Here is a 20,984-nt window from a genome sequence, read left to right as displayed (position 1 = left end):
AGAAAAGGACTTGTAGCGACTGGCTGGACAGAGGGACCGAGCTGGGAAGGAGGTGCAGCAGGTAAGGGCGATCAAGGATGGAGATGGAAATGTACTGACAAGCGAGGAGAGTGTATTGAGGAGGTGGAAGGAGTACTTTGAGGGGCTGATGAATGAAGACAATGTGTACTTATTGTGTTATAATACACAATTTTTATACAAAATACAAACAGCTGAGTGGGTGAGCAGCTGCAATGTGCAGTCAGTGGGGTTCAGTATTTACTGCACATAAACACTCATTTCATAATCATGTTGTGTTATAAGACGTCACATGTGATGAAAACAGCTCAACACCACCTGGCAGTGAACCACCGCCTCCAACACCATCAACAAGCACTGGAACCAGAAGGTAAACACACTTCACACAACACAACACAGGCCACCTGTGATGGTGCTGCCCAGTTACACATATGCTGCTTTGCTTTTTGTGCTGCACATGACTGCATCTCCACCCCATGCTGCTCCTTTCTCACTTAACAATCCTGCTACACACGTCTCCTCCACCACACTGTCCAGCTGTTTGTGGACATTGTCTTGTGTGGTGTTTTCACTCTGTGGTCATGGAGAAACACTACTTCATCTAACTGTGTACATGTACACAGCTGCTGATGACAATAAAGTGGAGTTTGAACGGACCACAGAGCTGCTGATGAGTCCAAATAGACTTACACACAACAAAGCTCCACCTTGCTGCTGCACCACATGAACTCTGCATTTTAATAGTGTGTCTGTCCCACAGGGAAGAGGAAGTACATGGAGAAACGGGACGACAAGTTCCTCCAGTACAGCCAGAAGATGAACGAGTCACTCTTAAACACAATGGAGCGCACAACCAATGCTGCACTGAGCCTCATGGACCCACGTGGACCTGCAACAGCAACACAGTAGCAGGGACTTCACACAGGTTCAGCCAACATATGTGTGTGTGTGTGTGTGTGTGTGTGTGTGTGTGTGTGTGTGTGTGTGTGTGTGTGTGTGTGTGTGTGTGTGTGTGTGTGTGTGTGTGTGTGTGTGGCTATGTGTTTTCATGGTGGTTCAGGTGTTTTGCATTGATAGATTTTACACAAATATAAAAAATACAAGTTGTTTAATATATTTAATTCAATACAATAAAAAACTGAATAACAATTGAATAGTTTAGCCATTTTATTTATGTAGCACATTTTATTCCAAGTAAGCTCAGTGTGCTTTACATTAGAAGACAACATATCAAATATAGGCATAAAGCTTACATAAACATAGGGAACATAAACAATGTAAATATAAGAATATAAGCATGAGTAAAATGCAGAAACTGATCAATGAAGCATACACCCAACACACATTAAACACACCACACAACTATTACAACCACAAAACACATATCTTTGGTCACACTGTCTGTATTTGTGTGTGTGTGTGTGTGTGTGTGTACAGAGTGATCTATCATGTCAGCAGGTGTGTTTGGGAAGGAGTGTGAGTGTTCCTCCAGGACACAGGAGGCATCTCTACCTCCTCTATCTAACACACACACACTGAGGAGCCAGGTGACCACAACACAAACCCAACATGGAGAGGTTCAGTGAATGTGGAGGTGAAGGTGTGGAGGTGTGTCAGTGTGTCAGAGGAGACTCTGTAGAAGGACAGAGTTCCAGCAGACCAGTCCAGATACACTCCTACTCTGTCAGAGGAGGAGGAGGAGATACGTATCTGTGTTTCTCTTTTATTATGCCAGGCTCTGTATACATCACTATAGCAGGACAGATTCCAGGACTTCTCATTCCGTCCAAGCAGACAGTCATCACCTCCTCCTCTCCTTCTGATTCCTCTGTAAGTCACTCCTATATAAACATCTCCTTTCCACTGTACCTCCATGTAACAGCGGTCAGTCAGACTCTCTCTACATAGAACCTGTCTCCAGAGGTCAAATCTGTCTGTATGATCAGGATACGACTGCTCCTCTCTCCCCCATGTCACCTTTCTGTTGTCCTCACACAGAAGGAGGTCTCTGTGTGCTGTGTTTGGGTCCAGTGTGAGTTCACAGGCATCTGATGGAGACAACAAGACACAATACAGCAGCGGTTGTTGATCTAATGTTCCTCTTCTGTTTGGTTTGTGTTGATTTATTCACAGGTTGGACCTCATCTATCAACATGTTCATAAATGTGTAAGTTCCCTCGTATCATGTTATGAATTATACTGCCGCTGTATTTATCATGTGTTCTGAAGTATGAAGTTTCCATTGTACTCTTGTGTGTATTATGATGAACACCAATTATTCATAAACTGGAAGCACGTCACATGACCTTATTTACCATGAATTAAAATAACTGCTCCTTGTTCAGTCCACCACTGAGATAATGGACTGTACTAATATAGTCTGAATATTAGTCTTAATACTGGTCTTAATATTAGTCTTAATAGAGGTCTTAATAGTGGTATTAATATTAGTCTTAATATTGGTTTTAATAGTGGTCTTAATAGCGGTCTTAATAGTGGTCTTAATATTAGTCTTAATAGTGATCTTAATAATGGTCTTAATATCAGTCTTAATAGTGGTCTTAATAGTGGTCTTACTAGTGGTCTTAATATTATTCTTAATAGTGGTCTTAATATTAGTCTTAATAGTGGTCTTAATATTACTTAATAGTGGTCTTAATATTAGTCTTAATAGTGGTCTTAATAATGGTCTTAATATTAGCCTTCACAGCGGTCTTAACAGTGATCTTAATAATGGTCTTAATATTAGTCTTAATAGTGGTCTTAATAGTGGTCTTGATAGTGGTCTTTAACAGCAGGGCTCTGGTGAATCAGAATTAACTCCAAAGTCACTCGTCATTCTCAGGGAAAAAAAAATCATAAATCCGTCCTGTCCCTGAAAAGACGCTCTTGTCAAATCCTCTAGAAGACAAGGTCGGCCCATTTAACATCTGGACTTTAGTGTTGTGTCGCTTTAAATCTTCTTCTTCAATAATTAAATGAATATTACACAGGGAACAATCACAGGAAGTCTTTTCAGTAGTCTATTAATCATTCTAAACATTTCATCTCACTTCAATATTGTTTGCAAACATGTTTTTCTCAAGTCTTTTGTTCATCTTTCTTCATATCTCCATATTAGAGGACAAAGTCTGTTCAAATAAGACTATTTAATGAATAAAAGTGAAAGTTTCTGCATAAAAGTAGAAGTGTGGAGTGGACACACATCTTACGTGTGGTCTCAGGTTTTCATACATTTCTGTCAGATGGGTGAAAAAGTTGATAAATCCACTTTTCATGTAGAAACCTCAGTATGAAGGAACCACACACACATTAGTGTTGAATTTCCTTGATAAATGAGACCTAATGACTGTTAATTTCTCAGCAGTGTGATGAAGAAACATCATGTCCACCATCAGCTTCATCCCCAGTAGGATGTGAATGAATGGATGTCCCACACTGCTGTGTGGACGCACTTTCCATCTAAATAGCTGAATGTGATCTGCTTTGTTCTCATGAAGGAACTAAACACACACTTACACTTCCTCACTCCTGGTGTCAACCAGCACACTCCAGCATGGTCCAACCTGGGGGTGGAGGAGAGACACATTCACACCAGAACATCCTCCATCTAATAAACCTCCATCCAGTATCAGTCCTGTCCACTGTTACAGAAGAACCAGTCTGATCCAGCATCAGAGCAGGAGGAGAAAATCCTTGTAGAAGACATGATGAGTGAGTGTCATCCAGCCTGTCCATACCTGAGAGTGTTCAGTCTCCAGTGTGGATCCTCCGGTCCAGCAGAGAGCAGCTTCCCTCCTGAGTCTCCTGGCTGGTTGTAGCTCAGGTCCAGCTCTCTCAGATGGGAGGGGTTGGAGCTCAGAGCTGAGAGAAGAGAAGAAACACCTTCCTCTGTGACCAGACAGCCTGACAGCCTGAACACACACACACACACACACACACACACACACACACACACACACACACACACACACACACACACACACACACACACACACACACACACACACACACACACACACACACACACACACACACACACACACACACACAATATATCATTCTATCATATTCTAATGGCTTTAATACTTTTGATTTTACTACCTGTCGTCATCATTACAACAGTTTGGATAATAGTACTTTATGACAGCACTCATCTGAACACAGATATTACAAATGGTTACTACTACAAGAGTACTATGATTGCTGCCACTTTTATTACTTATCCCTCTACAACTGCGAATACTACTACTAGTACTACTACTACTGTTGCTACTTCCAATTCGACTGCTGCTACTAGTACAATGATTACTGCTCCCTACTATGATTATTACAACTACTGTTAGTACTGCTACTACTTTGGTACTGCGGTTACTACTCTGTGTGTACTTTATATGAAGTGAAAGTACAGACAAAAAAAGACACACAAAATGAAAACATCTGGCAAGCAGATGTTCTCAGTCAGTGGATGTTTCTCTCATCCGGGTTTGTGATCCTGCTGCCTCTGAGACACAAACTCAGTTCTTTTTTAGAGGGAGTCAAACCCCCGAAGGTCCACCGTGGGGCCACAAATTCACCCAGTCACTACATATACAGTACCAGTCACTACATATACAGTACCAGTCCACTCATATACAGTACCAGTCACTTATATACAGTACCAGTTACTTCATATACAGTACCAGTCCCTTCATATACAGTACCAGTCACTACATATACAGTACCAGTTACTTCATATACAGTACCAGTCACTACATATACAGTACCAGTCCCTTCATATACAGTACCAGTCCCTTCATATACAGTACCAGTTACTTCATATACAGTACCAGTCCCTACATATACAGTACCAGTCACTTCATATACAGTACGGGTCACTACATATACAGTACCAGTCCCCTCATATATAGTACCAGTCCCTTCATATAAAGTACCAGTTACTTTATATACAGTACCAGTCACTACATATACAGTACCAGTCACTGCATATACAGTACCAGTCACTTCATATACAGTACCAGACCCCTCATATACAGTAGCAGTCACTTCATATACAGTACCAGTCACTTCATACACAGTACTAGTCACTACATATACAATACCAGTCACTTCATACACAGTACAAGTCACTATATATACAGTACCAGTAACTACACCAGTCACTTCATATACAGTATCAGTCACTCACTACATATACAGTACCAGTCCCCTCATATACAGTACCAATCACTTCATATACAGTACCAGTCACTACATATGCAGTACCAGTCACTTCATATACAGTACCAGTCCCCTCATATACAGTACCAGTCACTTCATATACAGTACCAGTCACTACATATACAGTACCAGTCACTACATATACAGTACCAGTCCCCTCATATACAGTACCAGTCACTACATATACAGTACCAGTCAAAAGTCTGCCTATATCTGAATCTCTTTTTAAAACAAATTTGAATTTAAAGAATATATTATAAAATGTCCTCCGGCTCAACAAGTCTTTTCATTTAGTAAAAATAAAGAAACATCCTACTATGAGACTGAGTAGGTGTGTCCAAACTGTTGACTGGTATTGTATAAGATCATACACCCAGTTTGAGTCCAGTAGAAATTACCACTGAACATTTAGAAAAGACTCCAATTACTTTGTACTAATACTGGTAACACTGATAATACTACTACTACTACCAATACTATTACTACTACTGCTACAACTACTATTACTACTACTACAACTCCAACTGCTTTTACAAACCCAATTCCAGTTACTTCTACTGTTCATATTACTTCTTCTTTCGGCTTGTTCCCTGTTTCTCAGGGGTCACCACAGTGGATTTTACAGTTTGGTACCCTGTGAGGACACAGCACCAATGGTGCCCATTGTTAACCCGGGCCTCGACCGATCTGGTACGGTCTTGTCAATCTATAAAATGATTTGGTAAAATTTTAGGTCAGAAGCCTTTCCTGACACAACACTAACCCTGTGGACGGGGCACAGGTAAAGCGCTGGACGCCCTCCCAGTATTCATGGACTTGTGTCCATGCCTGTCACCTGACTACTGTTCATACTACATCTACCATTACTTCTGCTGCTGATACTGATGCTGTCACTGCTTATACTACTGCTACCACTACTGCTACCACTACTAATCACAATGATACTGAGATTACCATACTGCGATTACTGCTACTACAAATACTACTGCTACCACTACTGCTACCATTACTAATCACAATGATACTGATAAGTTCATGTCAGCTTCTAAACCAACTGCTTGCCTACTTGATCCCTTACCAGCAAAACTTTTTAAAGACCTCTGGCCTTTTCTTGGACCTACAATGCTAGACATCGTTAATTTATCTCTTACTACTGGCATTGTTCCCAGCAGTTTTAAGACAGCTGTGGTTAAACCTCTACTTAAAAAACCGCACCTTGATCCAGGGTCTATTAATAACTATCGGCCAGTCTCTAATCTTCCATTCTTCTCTTAAGTACTAGAGAGAGTTGTGTATCAACAACTTTTGACCCATATAAAAGAAAACCATCTCTATGAACCTTTTCAGTCGGCCTTCAGGCCCTGTCACTCCACTGAAACTGCTCTGACCAGAGTGGTAAATGATCTTCTACTGGCTATCGACTCTGATTACACTTCTGTGCTTCTACTACTGGACCTCAGTGCAGCCTTTGACACCATTGATCACTGTATACTTTTAGATAGATTAAATTGTAATTTTGGTGTCTCTGGCTTAGCTCTCTCTTGGCTTAAGTCCTACTTATCTGGAAGAACACATTGTGTCTGCTATAATAATATTATATAGAAATTTTCTGACATTAAATATGGTTTGCCTCAGGGCTCAGTACTTGGCCCTCTACTTTTCTCTCTTTACATTACACCTCTTGGCCAAATTATACGCAGTTATGGAATACATTTCCATTGCTATGCTGATGATACTCAGTTGTATGTGCCTATAAGGGCTGATGATCATACTCAAACCACTAACTTAGAGGCCTGCTTGGCTACTGTGAAAAACTGGATGTCACTTCACTTTCTGCTTTTAAATTCAGATAAAACCGAGATGCTGGTCATTGGCCCTGCTAGACACAGACACCAGTCTGATCAAGTAACGATAACAATCGACAACTCTGTGGTTTCACAAAGTGTGGCAGCCAAAAATCTTGGTGTTACGTTTGATCCCAGCCTTTCCTTTGATAAGCACAGTAAAGAAATCACCAAGACTGCCTTTTTTCCCTTACGTAACATAGCTAAAATTCGGTCTTTTCTCTCCATGGCTGATGCAGAGACTCTAATACATGCATTTGTTTCATCCAGACTTGATTACTGTAATGTTCTGTTCTCAGGTCTGCCACATTCTAGTACTAAAAGTCTTCAGATGGTTCAGAATGCTGCTGCTAGGATCCTAACTAAAACTAGGAAATTTGACCATATTACACCAATTCTTGCCTCCCTTCATTGGCTTTCTATCCATGTTAGATCAGAATACAAGGTGGTTCTGCTGACTTGTAAAATCCTAAATGGGCTTGCCCCATCCTACCTGTGTGATCTCTTTAAACCTTACATGCCATCTCGAGCACTTTGTTCTCAAAATACAGGGCTCCTGTGTGTACCCAAAGTTAAAAAGAAGTCAGCTGGTGGCAGGGCCTTTTCCTATCGAGCTCCATTGTTGTGGAATAACCTGCCTGCTGCCATCAGACCATCAGAGTCTGTTGAGTCTTTAAATCCAAACTTAAAACTCATCTTTTTGCCTTAGTTTACAATTAGTTGCCTTTAAGTTGAGTGCTTCACAACCTGTACTGGATGGCGGGTTGGTTTTCTGTCTCAATGAATTTACCAACCACTGTTCTGCCGATGAGATTATGGAGTATAGATTACAGAGTATAGATTATGATGAATTGATGACTTAATTGATTATGGCTAATGACTATTGCAAACTGTTCTCTTCTCTAACAAGTATTTTCTCTCTCTCTGAATGATGTCTTCTCCTTTCTCTTTTTCTGTGTTTGAATGGTGTCATGTGAGTCTCTCTTGCGTGCATGTGCAGTCGGTTCTCCTCCCAGGTCTCCGTGGTGATGGTGGTCGCCATTTGGATGCTGCCTGCCCTTCCACTCCTCACATAAGCATCATCATGTAATCGACCATCGACCAGCATCATCATGTAATAAAAGAAAAACTTTTCTTTTATTACATGATGATGCTGGTCGCGTGGCTTGGGTCCTGGACTTTTCTGTTGGCATGTGGACACTGCTTGGCATCCTGTGCATCATGTTCTTCATAAATTTTATGCCCATTATAATTCTGTTATCCTCCTTCAGTGTTGTATTATGTAAATTGCATGAACACAACATCCATTGCACGCTGTCCGTCTTGGGAGAGAGATCCCTCCTCTGATGCTCTCCCTGAGGTTTCTTCCTATTTTTTCTCCCTGTTAAAGGTTTTTTTTAGGGAGTTGTTCCTTATCCGATGAGAGGGTCTAAAGACAGGATGTTGTGTTGCTGTTAAGCCCACTGAGGCAAATTTATAATTTGTGATATTGGGCTACAGCTGTACAAATAAAATTGATTTGTTTTGATTTGATTTGATACGGAGATTACCATACTGTGATTACTGCTACTACAAGGACTACTGCTACCACTACTGCTACCACTACTAATCACAATGATACTGAGATTACCATACTGTGATTACTGCTACTGCAAATACTACTACTACTACTACTGCAGTTAAAATCAGCAGTGTTTAGAGTACACGTGTACGATGAGATGGCTGCCAATATGAAGCAGAACACTCACTACACATTGGTTATAAAGAGCAGGACACAAAGGTTTAATCCAGCCAATCAGGTAGGAGAAATGGTCAGGTGGTCTTGAGGGTAATGACTTGATTGGCTATTTAACCAGTGACGTCTGTAAGTCCTCTCATTATGAAAGATGTCCTACCGTCTTTTACCACCACAGTGAGTCAGGACCTCATTTAACGTCTCATATGAAGAATGTCACCTGGAACTGCACAGGGTCCTTTCTCACTGTATAGGACCATTGTTGCTGCCCGCTCCAGGCTGCCCCCTACTGGCTACTGCCACTATTACTTCTACTACTACAGTTACAACTAATACAATTTCTGCTACTACTATTCATATTTCTACTAATGGCCATTTTTGGTATTGCTGTTTGTACAAATAATAACTTATCGAACTGTTATCGTTACTATTATTTTAGTCTTGAAAATATATTGTACTTATTGTACTTATAAAAACTATTGTAATTGTAAAAACTTCAAGAACTATTGGAAGATCTACAAGTAATTCCTCCAGTCAGAGAAAAGACCACCCAGGTTAGGATGTACTGACTGCCATTAAAGTGGATGTAAATGAGGACTGAAGTGGTCCTGTGTTGTACAGGTTTAGCAATACTGACCTGACAGTTTCCAGTCTGCATTGTGGACTCCCCAGTCCAGCAGAGAGCAGCTTCACTCCTGAATCCTGCAGATCATTGTTACTCAGGTCCAGCTCTCTCACACTAGAGGAGGTGGAGCTGAGAACTGAGGACACAACTTCACAGCTTCTGTCTGACAGATTACAGAAACTCAACCTGAATGGACACACACACACACACACACAGATTACTTTCTTTCAGCTGTTGATGTGTAAGAATGTCTCATGAAACATGTTCAACATAATCAGGTTCCTGAATAAGCTTCAGCTTCACTAAACCAAACAATAATAATGGATTACATTTTTAGGGTTTTATCTGGACACCCAAAGCACTTCACAGAGAAGGGGGAAACTCACCTCAACCACCACCAATGTGTAGCACCACCTGGATGATGCACAGCAGCCATTTTGCACCAGAACGCTCACCACACATCAGCTTGAGGTGGAGAGGGAGGAACCATTGAGTCAATCATACTAGGGATGATTAGGTGGCCAGATGGAGAGAGCCAGGCTGGGGAATTTGCCAGAACACCGGGGGACCCCCTACTCTTTACTGTAAGTGCCATGGGGTCTTTAATGACCACAGTGAGTCAGTACCTCGGTTTTAAGGTCACATCAGAAGGACGGCATCTCCTACAGCACTGTGTCCCCATCAGTGCACTGGGGCATTTTTTTAGTCCCATAGGCAAGACTGCCCCCTACTGGCCAACCTACACCAAATCCAGCAGCAACTGAGTTTTCCCGGGTAGTCTTCGAGCCAAATCCACACCTGCTTAGCTTGTGTCATGGGAAGAGCCAGGGTACATGTTGGTATGGCTGCCAGCAAACCAACCCAATCTGAGTTAACTGATATCACGACGGTGGTCAAAAACTTCCTCTGTCAACTCACGTCACATGATCAGACTATGGTCCATGTTGGTATGCACACTTTTCTTTGTTATTCTTTACAGCAGCTGCAACCCTAGTTGTATGAAGAGGTCTTCGATACAAATCAAGACTAAATATAAAACATGATCCAAAGTGGTCAGTATTCCCTGTCCTTATTCTTTCAGTGGTGTGAATGTGTGCTGCGGTACAACACATTAACACTTTATATGATTTGCACCAAACTGAATAAAAATGAAAATAAAAAAGTGAACTAAAAAGGACAGGAGGACATCCATCTCTGCCAGAAGATCCTCCAGTAAAGAAGTTGTCCATCTCTAATAATGAGGGGTGGTCTAACATGGTGGGGGTCCAGAAAGGTGTGTGTTGTGGCCCTGCTGCTGGCAGCTCCAAGCAGACCTCTCTGACAGCAGATAGTCTATGTAAATGAGAGTTTATACTTTACAGCTGTGATGTGAGCACATGTGGTTGGGTGTACTGACCATCTGCAGTTTTGAGGGAATCCTGATATTAATGAGCCAACACACACAGTCATGAAGCCCCACAGAGAGGTATCAAACCCAGCAGTGAACAAGGACCACATAGCTTTATAGATCATGTGATGAACACACACCATATAGATGATGTCATTAACACACTGTCATGTTTTGTTCTTAGGGGGGTACAGTGATGAGGACACATTGTGTGCTCAGAGAGCTGCAGAGGTCAATGCATCCTATTGTGTTGTCATAGTAGAGATGTGAGTGTGAACACACTGCCAGAGGAAGTGATGTCTCCTTCACTCCTACAGTGTGTCTGTAATAGGAAGATGAAGTCGCTCTTCACCCCCAGAACCTGTGGCCTGTACCTCCACATTTAAAAGACAGACAAAACCACTAAAACATGAACCTCTACACAGGGTTACCACCTCACATTCATGTGTTCATACAAGCACATGTGTATTTAAGTTGTGTTTGATACACTACAATATAATCTTAACCAGTGCAGTATTTTTCAGGTGAAAACAGAGTTACACTGCAAACTGAAACAAGAAATACGAATTATAAATATGTAGTTGGAATATGGTCAGAAGGAAGGCCTTGCTATGCCTGTTAGACTATTTCACCTTTTTCTCTGAAAACCAAACTGTATTGATTTGTAATGTGTTGTCATGACCTCTTTGCTGGTGTATGTGCTCATGGAAAGCAGTTGACAGGAAGTAGAAAGTAGAACCAGAGCTTGTTACTACAACTGGTCAGTAATTCCTCCAGTCAGAGAAAAGACCACCCAGGTAAGGATGTACTGACTGCCATTAAAGTGGATGTAAATGAGGACTGAAGTGGTCCTGTGTTGTAGACGTTTAGGAATACTGACCTGAGAGTTTCCAGTCTACATTGTGGACTCCCCAGTCCAGCAGAGAGCAGCTTCACTCCTGAATCCTGCAGATCATTGTGACTCAGGTCCAGCTCTCTCACACTAGAGGAGTTGGAGCTGAGAACTGAGGACACAACTTCACAGCTTCTGTCTGACAGATTACAGGAACTCAACCTGAATGGACACACACACACACACACACACACACACACACACACACACACACACACACACACACAAATATATCATTCTATTACATTGTAATGGCATTAATACTTTTGATTTTACCACTTGTTTTCATCATTACAACAGTTTGGATAATAGTATTTTATTATAGTACTCATCTAAACATGGAAATATCAAAATATTACTACTACAAGAGTACCACTACTGCTGTTATTTTTACTACTAGTCCTACTATAACTACGATGGCTACTTGTTATAATACAATTTGTACTACTACTACAACTACTGTGACTACTAATACTATTGTTACTACTACACTAGTACTACTGCTACTACTGCTATTACTGCTTTTACTACTGCTGCTAATTCCACTACTACCTGCTTCTTTTATGATTACTGCTACTTACAACTATTACAACTACTGTTTTAATAGTTGTAATTATTCTATAATTTTAATGTCTTTAATACTTTTGATTTTAGAACCTGTAACCCCAATAACAGTTTCAATAATCAGTGTAATAAAACAATATTTTATCACCAATGAAAAATAATAACACATAATAGATTTAATACTTTAAAAGGCCTAATCCATATACTTACAGAGCTGTATAGGAGGCTTTGACCACTGGCAGCAGCCTCAGAAGACCCTCCTCTGAAGAAGAGTATTTCTTCAGGTCAAACACGTCCAGCTCCTCTTCTGAAGACAGTAAGATGAAGACCAGAGCTGACCACAGAGCAGGAGAGAGTCGGTCTGTGGAGAGTCTTCCTGATGTCAGGTACTGTTGGATCTCCTCCACTAGAGAATGGTCATTCAGTTCATTCAGACAGTGGAACAGATTGATGCTTCTCTCTGGAGAGAGATCCTCCCTGATCTTCTTCTGGATGTACCGGACTGTTTGCTGATTGGTCTGTGACTTACTTCCTGTCTTTCCCAGCAGGCCTCGTAGGAGATTCTGATTGGGTTTCAGTGAGAGGCCCAGGAGGAAGCGCAGGAACAAGTCCAGATGTCCGTTTGGACTCTCTAACGCCTTGTCCAGTGCTGTCTGGTAGAGGTCTGGTTTATATCTAAATAGTTTAAGCCAGTTGGAGGTTGACTGTGTTGCTGACAGCAGATTGACTCCATCATTGATGAATGAGAGAAAGACATAAAGAGCAGCCAGAAACTCTTGAATGCTCAGATGGACAAAGCAGAAGACCTTGTCCTGGTACAGCCCACACTCCTCTTTAAAGATCTGTGTGAACACTCCTGAATATACTGAGGCTGCTCTGATATCAATGCCACACTCTGTCAGGTCTGCTTCATAGAAGATCAGGTTGCCTTTCTCCAGCTGTTTAAAGGCCAGTTTTCCCAGAGACTCAATCATCTTCCTGTTGTCTGTATTCCAGTGTGGCTCTGTTTCAGATCTCCCATGATACTTCACATTCCCCTGGATGGACTGAACCACCAGGAAGTGGATGTACATCTCAGTCAGGGTCTTGGGCATCTCTCCTCTCTCATTTGTTCTCAACACATGATCCAGAACTGTAGCAGTGATCCAACAGAAGACTGGGATGTGACACATGATGTGGAGGCTTCGTGATGTCTTGATGTGTGAGATGATTCTTCTGGCCTGCTCCTCATCTCTGAATCTCTTCCTGAAGTACTCCTCCTTCTGTGGATCAGTGAACCCTCTCACCTCCGTTACCATGTCAACCCACTTAGGAGGGATCTGGTTGGCGGCTGCAGGTCGTGTGGTTATCCAGAGGCGAGCAGAGGGAAGCAGTTTCCCCTTGATGAGGTTTGTCAGCAGCACGTCCACTGAGGTGGACTTTGTGACATCAGTCCAGATCTCATTGTTCAGGAAGTCCAGAGGAAGTCGACACTCATCCAGACCATCAAAGATGAACACAACTTGGAACTGGTCAAAGCTGCAGATTCCTGCTTCTTTGGTTTCAATAAAGAAGTGATGAAGAAGTCCCACCAAGCTGAACTCTTTATCTTTCAGCACATTCAGCTCTCTGAAGGTGAATGGAAATGTGAAGTGTATATTGTGGTTGGTTTTGTCTTCAGCCCAGTCCAGAGTGAACTTCTGTGTTAAGACTGTTTTCCCGATGCCAGCCACTCCCCTTGTCATCAATGATCTGATTGGTTTATCTTGTCCAGGTAAGGTTTTAAAGATGTCTTCACATTTGATCGGTGTTTCTGGTCTCGCTGGTTTCCTGGATGCTGTTTCAATCTGTCTGACCTCATGTTCATTATTGACCTCTCCGCTGCCTCCCTCTGTGATGTAGAGCTCTGTGTAGATCTGATTCAGAAGTGTTGACTCTCCTGGTTTAGCAACACCCTCAAACAAACACGGAAACTTCTCCTTCAGAGCTGCTTTGAGGTTACTCCGGCACAAGGTAACAAGGGTTTCTGAATAAACAAACCAGGGAACCAGTGAGTGGATGTTACTGTAAATGTGAGAAACAGAAACTTTACCAAACTCCATAGTATTAATTCAGCTCATCACTGGTGGATGGACAAGCAGGATTTATTTAAAACAAACAATGAAGACATTTATATAATTTATATAAAGGGTAGATTTATCCAAATACATTTCCACAAACAACATGTACATTAATAATAATTCATTTCTACTGTAATAATATTTTGATGGCTATTATCACATCTCTTGTAGTAACCATGTATTAGATAGGAGATCTTTACTGGGATTATGGGGACAGTGATGACGTCTTAAAGAGGTTCTCTCTGGTATTATTGTTCTGATGTGAACCAATGTCATCAGCATTTTACACCCTCATTAACCAATCAATAGTTTGACCAGATTATCCATTAGATTTCTTTTCATTTACCATCCAAATGGAAACTGTCTGAACCTCCTGTGATAAATCTACATTTTCAGCAGGTTTTGAAAACAATTCCACCTCCCACTTTGCCTCTATTGACCCTTTACATGGTGTTGAGGCTTTTGAATAAAGAGTCTCTTACTGCTCTCCAGAGAGTCAGCCAGCTCCTCCTGCTTCATACTCCTCAGGAAGTGCAGTGTGATCTTCAGAAGTGCCTCTCTGGGACTCCTCCTCTGCTCCTCTTCCTCCTCCCTCTGTCTCTCTAAGCACTCTGGGTAATCTGGACTCAGATCCTTCTGGAACCTCTTCAGCTCCTTCTTCACAAAAGTGACAATGTTCTCCTCGAGCAGCTGGAAATGAATAAGTATATGAATTAAATTTTCATGTTAAACTCATGGAACAAAACATCAAGCCCATCTGTCATTGATTAAAACCCACTGATGTAAACAGTGGAGCATGAAGACCATTATGACCAGAATGATTGTTTTTCATTTCATTTGAAGGTGAAGTAAAAGGTGTTGATGTATATTTACACACCATAAATATGGAGTCCAGGTCTGTTTGATGCTCCTGGACAGAGTGACCACTGAGAACCTCTGACCTCTCCTGGTGGTCTCTGCGGAGAACACATGACATGTTAGGTCTCTAGATATCAACACACACACACACACACACACACACACACACACACACACACACACACACACACACACACACACACACACACACACACACACACACACACGACCGCAGCGTTGGCAGATTGGGCTACTTTTTATTTGATTGAGTGGGTAAAAATGGCTCTGATAAACATAATTATTATTACATACATACACCGGATGGACAGAGAAACTTTCTACTAAACAGTAAAAAAAAAAAAGGGCTATTTTTGGGTGGGTTCAGGTCTCTGATTGGGCTATTCAAATTTGGCAACACACACACACACACACACACACACACACACACACACACACACACAGGAGGTTGAGGTGTTGTGTCCTGATGGATGCAGGTACTGGTCTACAAAAATATAGTTGTTTTTTTCCTGCATGGACTTTGGAAACTGTTTTTGGCTAATTTTGGGCTGCTGAATCCAAATCTGCGCTCAAATTTGCTCTATCACATCAAGTTTTTGTGCTATCTGTATGCTCCTTATTCAGGATTTTACAAAAGTTGACCATCTAGTCTGGCAATCTTGGTGGGGATAAACATGACCCCTATTCATTTCCTAAGTAATTTCATGCTAGGCTGAGTGTTTATTTGTCATATCTTTGAAATAAATGTATTTTATCATGTAATATCACATGTATTCTATAAATATATTGCTGATCTGATCCGAGATTTGAATTTGCCAAAACAATCTGCTAAGTTGTTGGCTTCCAGGCTGCAAGAGAAAAACCTTCTCAAACCTGGCACAAGCGTCTCATTTTATCGCAACAGAGAGGCACAACTGAGGAAGTATTTCCACTCTGATGGTCAACTTGTATACTGCAATGATGTTGCAGGGCTTCTTCTCACTATGGGTTTGCCTGCGTACCATTCAAGTGAGTGGAGACTCTTTATTGACAATCGAAAAGAAGTTTGAAATGTCTTTTACTTCACAATGGGAACATCTATGGATCCATCCCTATAGGACACTCAGTGACCTTGAAGGAGGAGTATGCAAACATCAATGTTGTACTTGAACAATTGAAGTACCACGATCATGAATGGTTGATTTGTGTGAATTTGCAAATGGTGAACTCCCTTTTGGGGCAACAAGGAGGTTACACCAAATACCCTTGTTTCCTATGCTACTGGGACAGTCGGGCTAAGGAGGAGCACTGGGTGAGAAAGGAATGGCCATCAAGGAATAGTTTGATACCTGGTGACAAGAACATCATTAATGAACCACTGGTTGATCGGAAAAATATCATCCTTCCACCATTGCACATCAAACTCAGTCTGATGAAGCAGTTTGTTAAAGCTCTTGATCACACTGGAGACTGCTTTGGCTACATATGTTCAACCTTTCCGAGTCTCAGCGACGAGAAGAAAAAACCAGGGATATTCGACGGACCTCACATCAGAACATTACTCAAGGACCCACCCTTCGTTATGACGATGACCGCTGTCGAAGCTCGAGCATGGAATGCATTCACTAATGTGGTGCAGAATTTTCTTGGGAACAAGAAAGATGACAACTACCGAGAGATTGTGGAGGAGCTGCTCCTTAGTCTGCGAGCGCTGGGGTGCAGAATGAGCATCAAGGTGCACTACTTGCACAGTCACCTGAGCAAGTTTCCAGATAACCTTGGAGATGTAAGCGAGGAACAGGGTGAACGTTTCCATCAAGACATTAAAGTGATGGAAGAACGTTATCAAGGTCGTTGGGACTCAAATATGATGGCAGATTACTGCTGGAGTTTGATGAGGGATGTCCCAGATGCTGTATATAAGAGATCGTCCACAAACAGGAAGTTTACCATGTTGTAATATGATTACACCTGTGCCTTTGGATACTTACGCTTTCAAGTACCGGTACTTAATTTCTTATATTCACAAATTTTTGCTGCATTTTGAATGTCGTGAAAAGTCACAAAACTGCTTTGAGCTTGAGTGATGCCTTGTATTTAAGTGATGTACACCATGTTTAGGGGAACTTTTTCCGTCTATATATTAGTTTAGTGAAATTTGTAAACTTTTCATACATTAAAAATATTGAGAAAATGTGTAAAAATATGTGCAAGCCAGCATGGATTAAATGTTAATGTATGATTTAATATTGTAATTGAAGTAGGTACCTTTCGTTGTAATCAATTTTGCATCTATCGATCTTCTAATGCAACAGTGTTTTTTAACTTCAAGTGTAAAATTGCTGTTTTCTCAAAAATAAGGATTTTTCATTGTTCAAAAATCTGATGTGATAGGCAAAAACTAATGCCAGATTTGGATTCAACACCCAAAAGTTAGCAGGAATCCATTGAAAAACCCCATGCAAGAAAAATTGTGTTGACCAGATGAGATGTTTTGAGAGAAGAAACTAAACCAACAGAAGGCTCAGACCAATTCTATGTGTCATGGCTTGTTACCTCTGTCTGTTCAGTAGAGTCTGATAACAACCAAACCATCTGTTCATATCAGCTGTTTAATTCTGACCTCTGCTCAGTAGAGTGGTGTCCATCTTTGAATCTAAGAGGTGGATTCATAGACCAGTCACTCTTGATGGACACACACCGGGTACAGGGGAGTCTGGTCTCTCCTGATGGATCCTGCTAAAAACAGAGGAAGACTATTTAACAAGTCTCGTTTTGAAGATGTTTTAAGTAGGTATGGGTCAGAATAGTCGACTACTGTGTCAACATTTTTATCTTTAGATGTAAGGTTTTTTATCTTGTGTCAATCAATCAAACTTTATTTGAATGACACCTTTCATACAGGTTAGTGACGTTCAAAGTGCCTCAATGATGACTGACAAGCCGATAAGAGATCAATTTGAGACAATTTGAGAATAATGACAATAAAATAGATTTGAATAGAAACTAGACAAATAAAGTAGATAAAATAGCTTAAACAAACAAGACAAAACAAAACAAAGACAAAATCGATAAGATGGATAAAAATACAGTATATTATAATATTAATAATAAAATAACAATATAAATACAATCAAGTAAGTGAATAAGCTAAAGTAAATAAGTAGCTTGTTGATTGTTTTTATTATGATGTTCCCGATGGATCTGACTAGTTTTTCTTAATCTCTTGAAGTAATTAAATAGATGAGCCAGATATATGTAGATTAGTCCTACGTCAGTTTGGCAAATCACTGTTTTGAGAGGGAATCGCTGGTCGTTAGTAAGCGACGTGTTACTTGTAGTGACACGTTATGGTCCAAATTAAATTACGGTGCAAATAAAACAGATTAAAGATATAACAATTTGTACACATGCATCTCTTTATTGTGAGCGTGTGTAGGCCTAAATAACAATCATAGGTCTTCACTGAAGCAAGTGGGTCCAGGAAAAGTAGAGCCTAATTAATAGGGCTTCCTTGAGACCAACTGTTATGTATGGATGATGCTATTCTACCAGTGACCACTAGGTGGCACCTGTTTTCTATATTGCTGTTGTCTGGGTTGTAACCAACAGAAGAAGAGTTCCTGGTAAAGCATGGAAATGAACAGCCGTGTGTGCGTTGTGGTCCCTGCATCGTGTGTGAAATTGTTAACCCCATAGTGTTATTAGCCAGCTACATAATACCAACTAGTCGACTATTCACTCAAACAACCTCCCGACTAGTCGACTTGGAAAAAACTGAGTTCACCATCTTTCTGTCTGTTATAGCAGCCCTTCACATAATGTGTAATAAAAGAATGTAAATAGGAAAACGGTTATTATGTTGCACTGTCACAAGTTGAACACTAGATGGCAAAGTGATGGTGATAGGCAGCTGTTTCAAGGTCACAGGTTAAAGGAAGTATTGTAAATGATAATAGATATCAGGAAAACACAGTTCTTACCAAAAAGAAGACAATTTAATATTGGAACAAAGACAAAAGTCATTTTGATATATTTTGGATCACCTTGTCTTCACCAATTCACCACATCAGCACAATAAATATTGTCAACAATCAGCATGCTGTGATAAATGGGAACACACCCAAAGAGAACATCTCAGTTGGACATTGTTATTGGACATGTGAAAAGAACAGTATTATCCCTCCAATGCAAGAGAGAAATAACAACTTTGGGTTTAACTGATAGTCACAATACATGTGACCATAGACCTCACCTCTGTTCAGTAGAGTGGTGTCCATCTTTGAAATTAATAGATATTTCCATAGAGTGGTCACCCTTGATGGACACACAGCTGGGTACAGGGGAGTCTGGTCTCTCCTGCTGGACTGGGCTACAACACAACACAAACAGACCTTTGACTCTGACTGATGATGTCATGATGACATCACTGCTGAGCTCTGAGATGGAGACCAGTCATGGACAGATAGAGACCCTCATCTTACCTCTTAGCTTTGGTCTGGCTGCCATGTTCCCCAGACAGAGTGGTTTTAGAGGTAGGACCTCCCTCCTCTCTCCCCTCAGACACATTCATAGCAGAGTGTAGACCTTCACACAAACACACACAACATGCTGTGTTAGTTGGACACATTCATCATCATAAGATTTTCATTAGAGGATCAGTTATTTGTAGGCTTGTCATCATTCATATTAGTAACATGTCACATACACACTGAGTGTATAAAATACTAGAACCACCTGCTGTCTGCATCTAACAGCCTGACCAGAAACATCCAGAAAGAAGGATTTGGAGCCTTGTGGACCATCGACACCGTGACTGTTTAACAGGTGGTTGTGTTAAAGGGAGTGGGTCTCAGTGTTGGAAGGCGGTAGTGTTTTTTACACTCAGTAGATGAACAGTAGATAAAATGTACTTCAGTCAAACTTATCTGGGCTGTCAGAGCAGCTGTGAGACTTTCTGCTTAACTCACCAACAGAATGAGGAGAGACAACACACCAGAGGTGGAAAAAGTACAAAAATATTGTACTCAAGTAAAAGTACCAATACTTTGATTAAATATTACTCAAGTAGAAGTAAAAGTACTCATCTGAAAATGTACTCAAGTAAAAGTAAAAAGTAGTTCATTTGAAATGTACTTTAAGTAAAAGTTACTTAGTTACTTTCTTTGTGTGGGGTGTGAGGGTAGTAAAAATAGGACAAGGGGTCAGAAATCCATAACTATTTTGTTTTTAATTAAAGAACAAGTGTAACAAATGTAAGCGCAATAACAACAACTTCACAACAACTGAACTTCTTGTTCAGTTTAAGTAGCATCTTAAAGTTAGTTGAGCTCATCCATTCAGTGGTACAACATTAAACATGCTTACTCTCACGTTTTCTCTCTCTCACTCTCTCTCTCACATGCACACACTCTCCCTCTCTCTCCCTCCCACCCTCTCTCTCTCTCACTCACACAGGTAAAAAGTACAAAGTAATGCCCACATGATGACGCTCATAAGTGTTGCTACAAAGTCAAACTGACATAAAGGAGCAGCAATATTCCAGAGGAGACATGCTTGTGTGTGTGTGTGTGTGTGTGTGTGTGTGTGTGTGTGTGTGTGTGTGTGTGTGTGTTTGTTAACCGTCAGAGAATGAGAATGTGTTAATGCCATCTCCACAGCTGCAAGAGCGCTATAGAGGGCATGTGTGTGTAAGTGCGATAACAACAAAGAATACCTACACAAATGTAAGTGTAATTACAACAA

General features: G+C 40.9%; 1 protein-coding gene across 1 annotated transcript; it reads right to left on the bottom strand.

Annotated features, from left to right (window-relative positions):
* Positions 1–1,185: 1,185 nt before the first annotated feature.
* On the bottom strand, positions 1,186–19,613 carry LOC130106717 (NACHT, LRR and PYD domains-containing protein 3-like). The gene is made up of 10 exons (XM_056272942.1): positions 19,495–19,613; positions 17,863–17,975; positions 15,262–15,340; positions 14,867–15,074; positions 12,496–14,290; positions 11,710–11,883; positions 9,455–9,628; positions 3,759–3,932; positions 3,538–3,584; positions 1,186–2,066 (listed from the first exon to the last, which is right to left on the bottom strand). Exons 2-10 carry the CDS (start codon positions 17,910–17,912, stop codon positions 1,540–1,542), a joined length of 3,228 nt encoding a protein of 1,075 aa, XP_056128917.1. The 5' UTR covers positions 17,913–17,975; positions 19,495–19,613; the 3' UTR covers positions 1,186–1,539.
* Positions 19,614–20,984: the final 1,371 nt, after the last annotated feature.

The sequence above is a fragment of the Lampris incognitus genome, chromosome 1 (assembly GCF_029633865.1).
Source record: "Lampris incognitus isolate fLamInc1 chromosome 1, fLamInc1.hap2, whole genome shotgun sequence".
Taxonomy (NCBI): domain Eukaryota; kingdom Metazoa; phylum Chordata; class Actinopteri; order Lampriformes; family Lampridae; genus Lampris; species Lampris incognitus.
The sequence above is the reverse complement of the archived record's forward strand: the minus strand, read 5'-3'. Positions and strand labels throughout refer to the sequence as shown.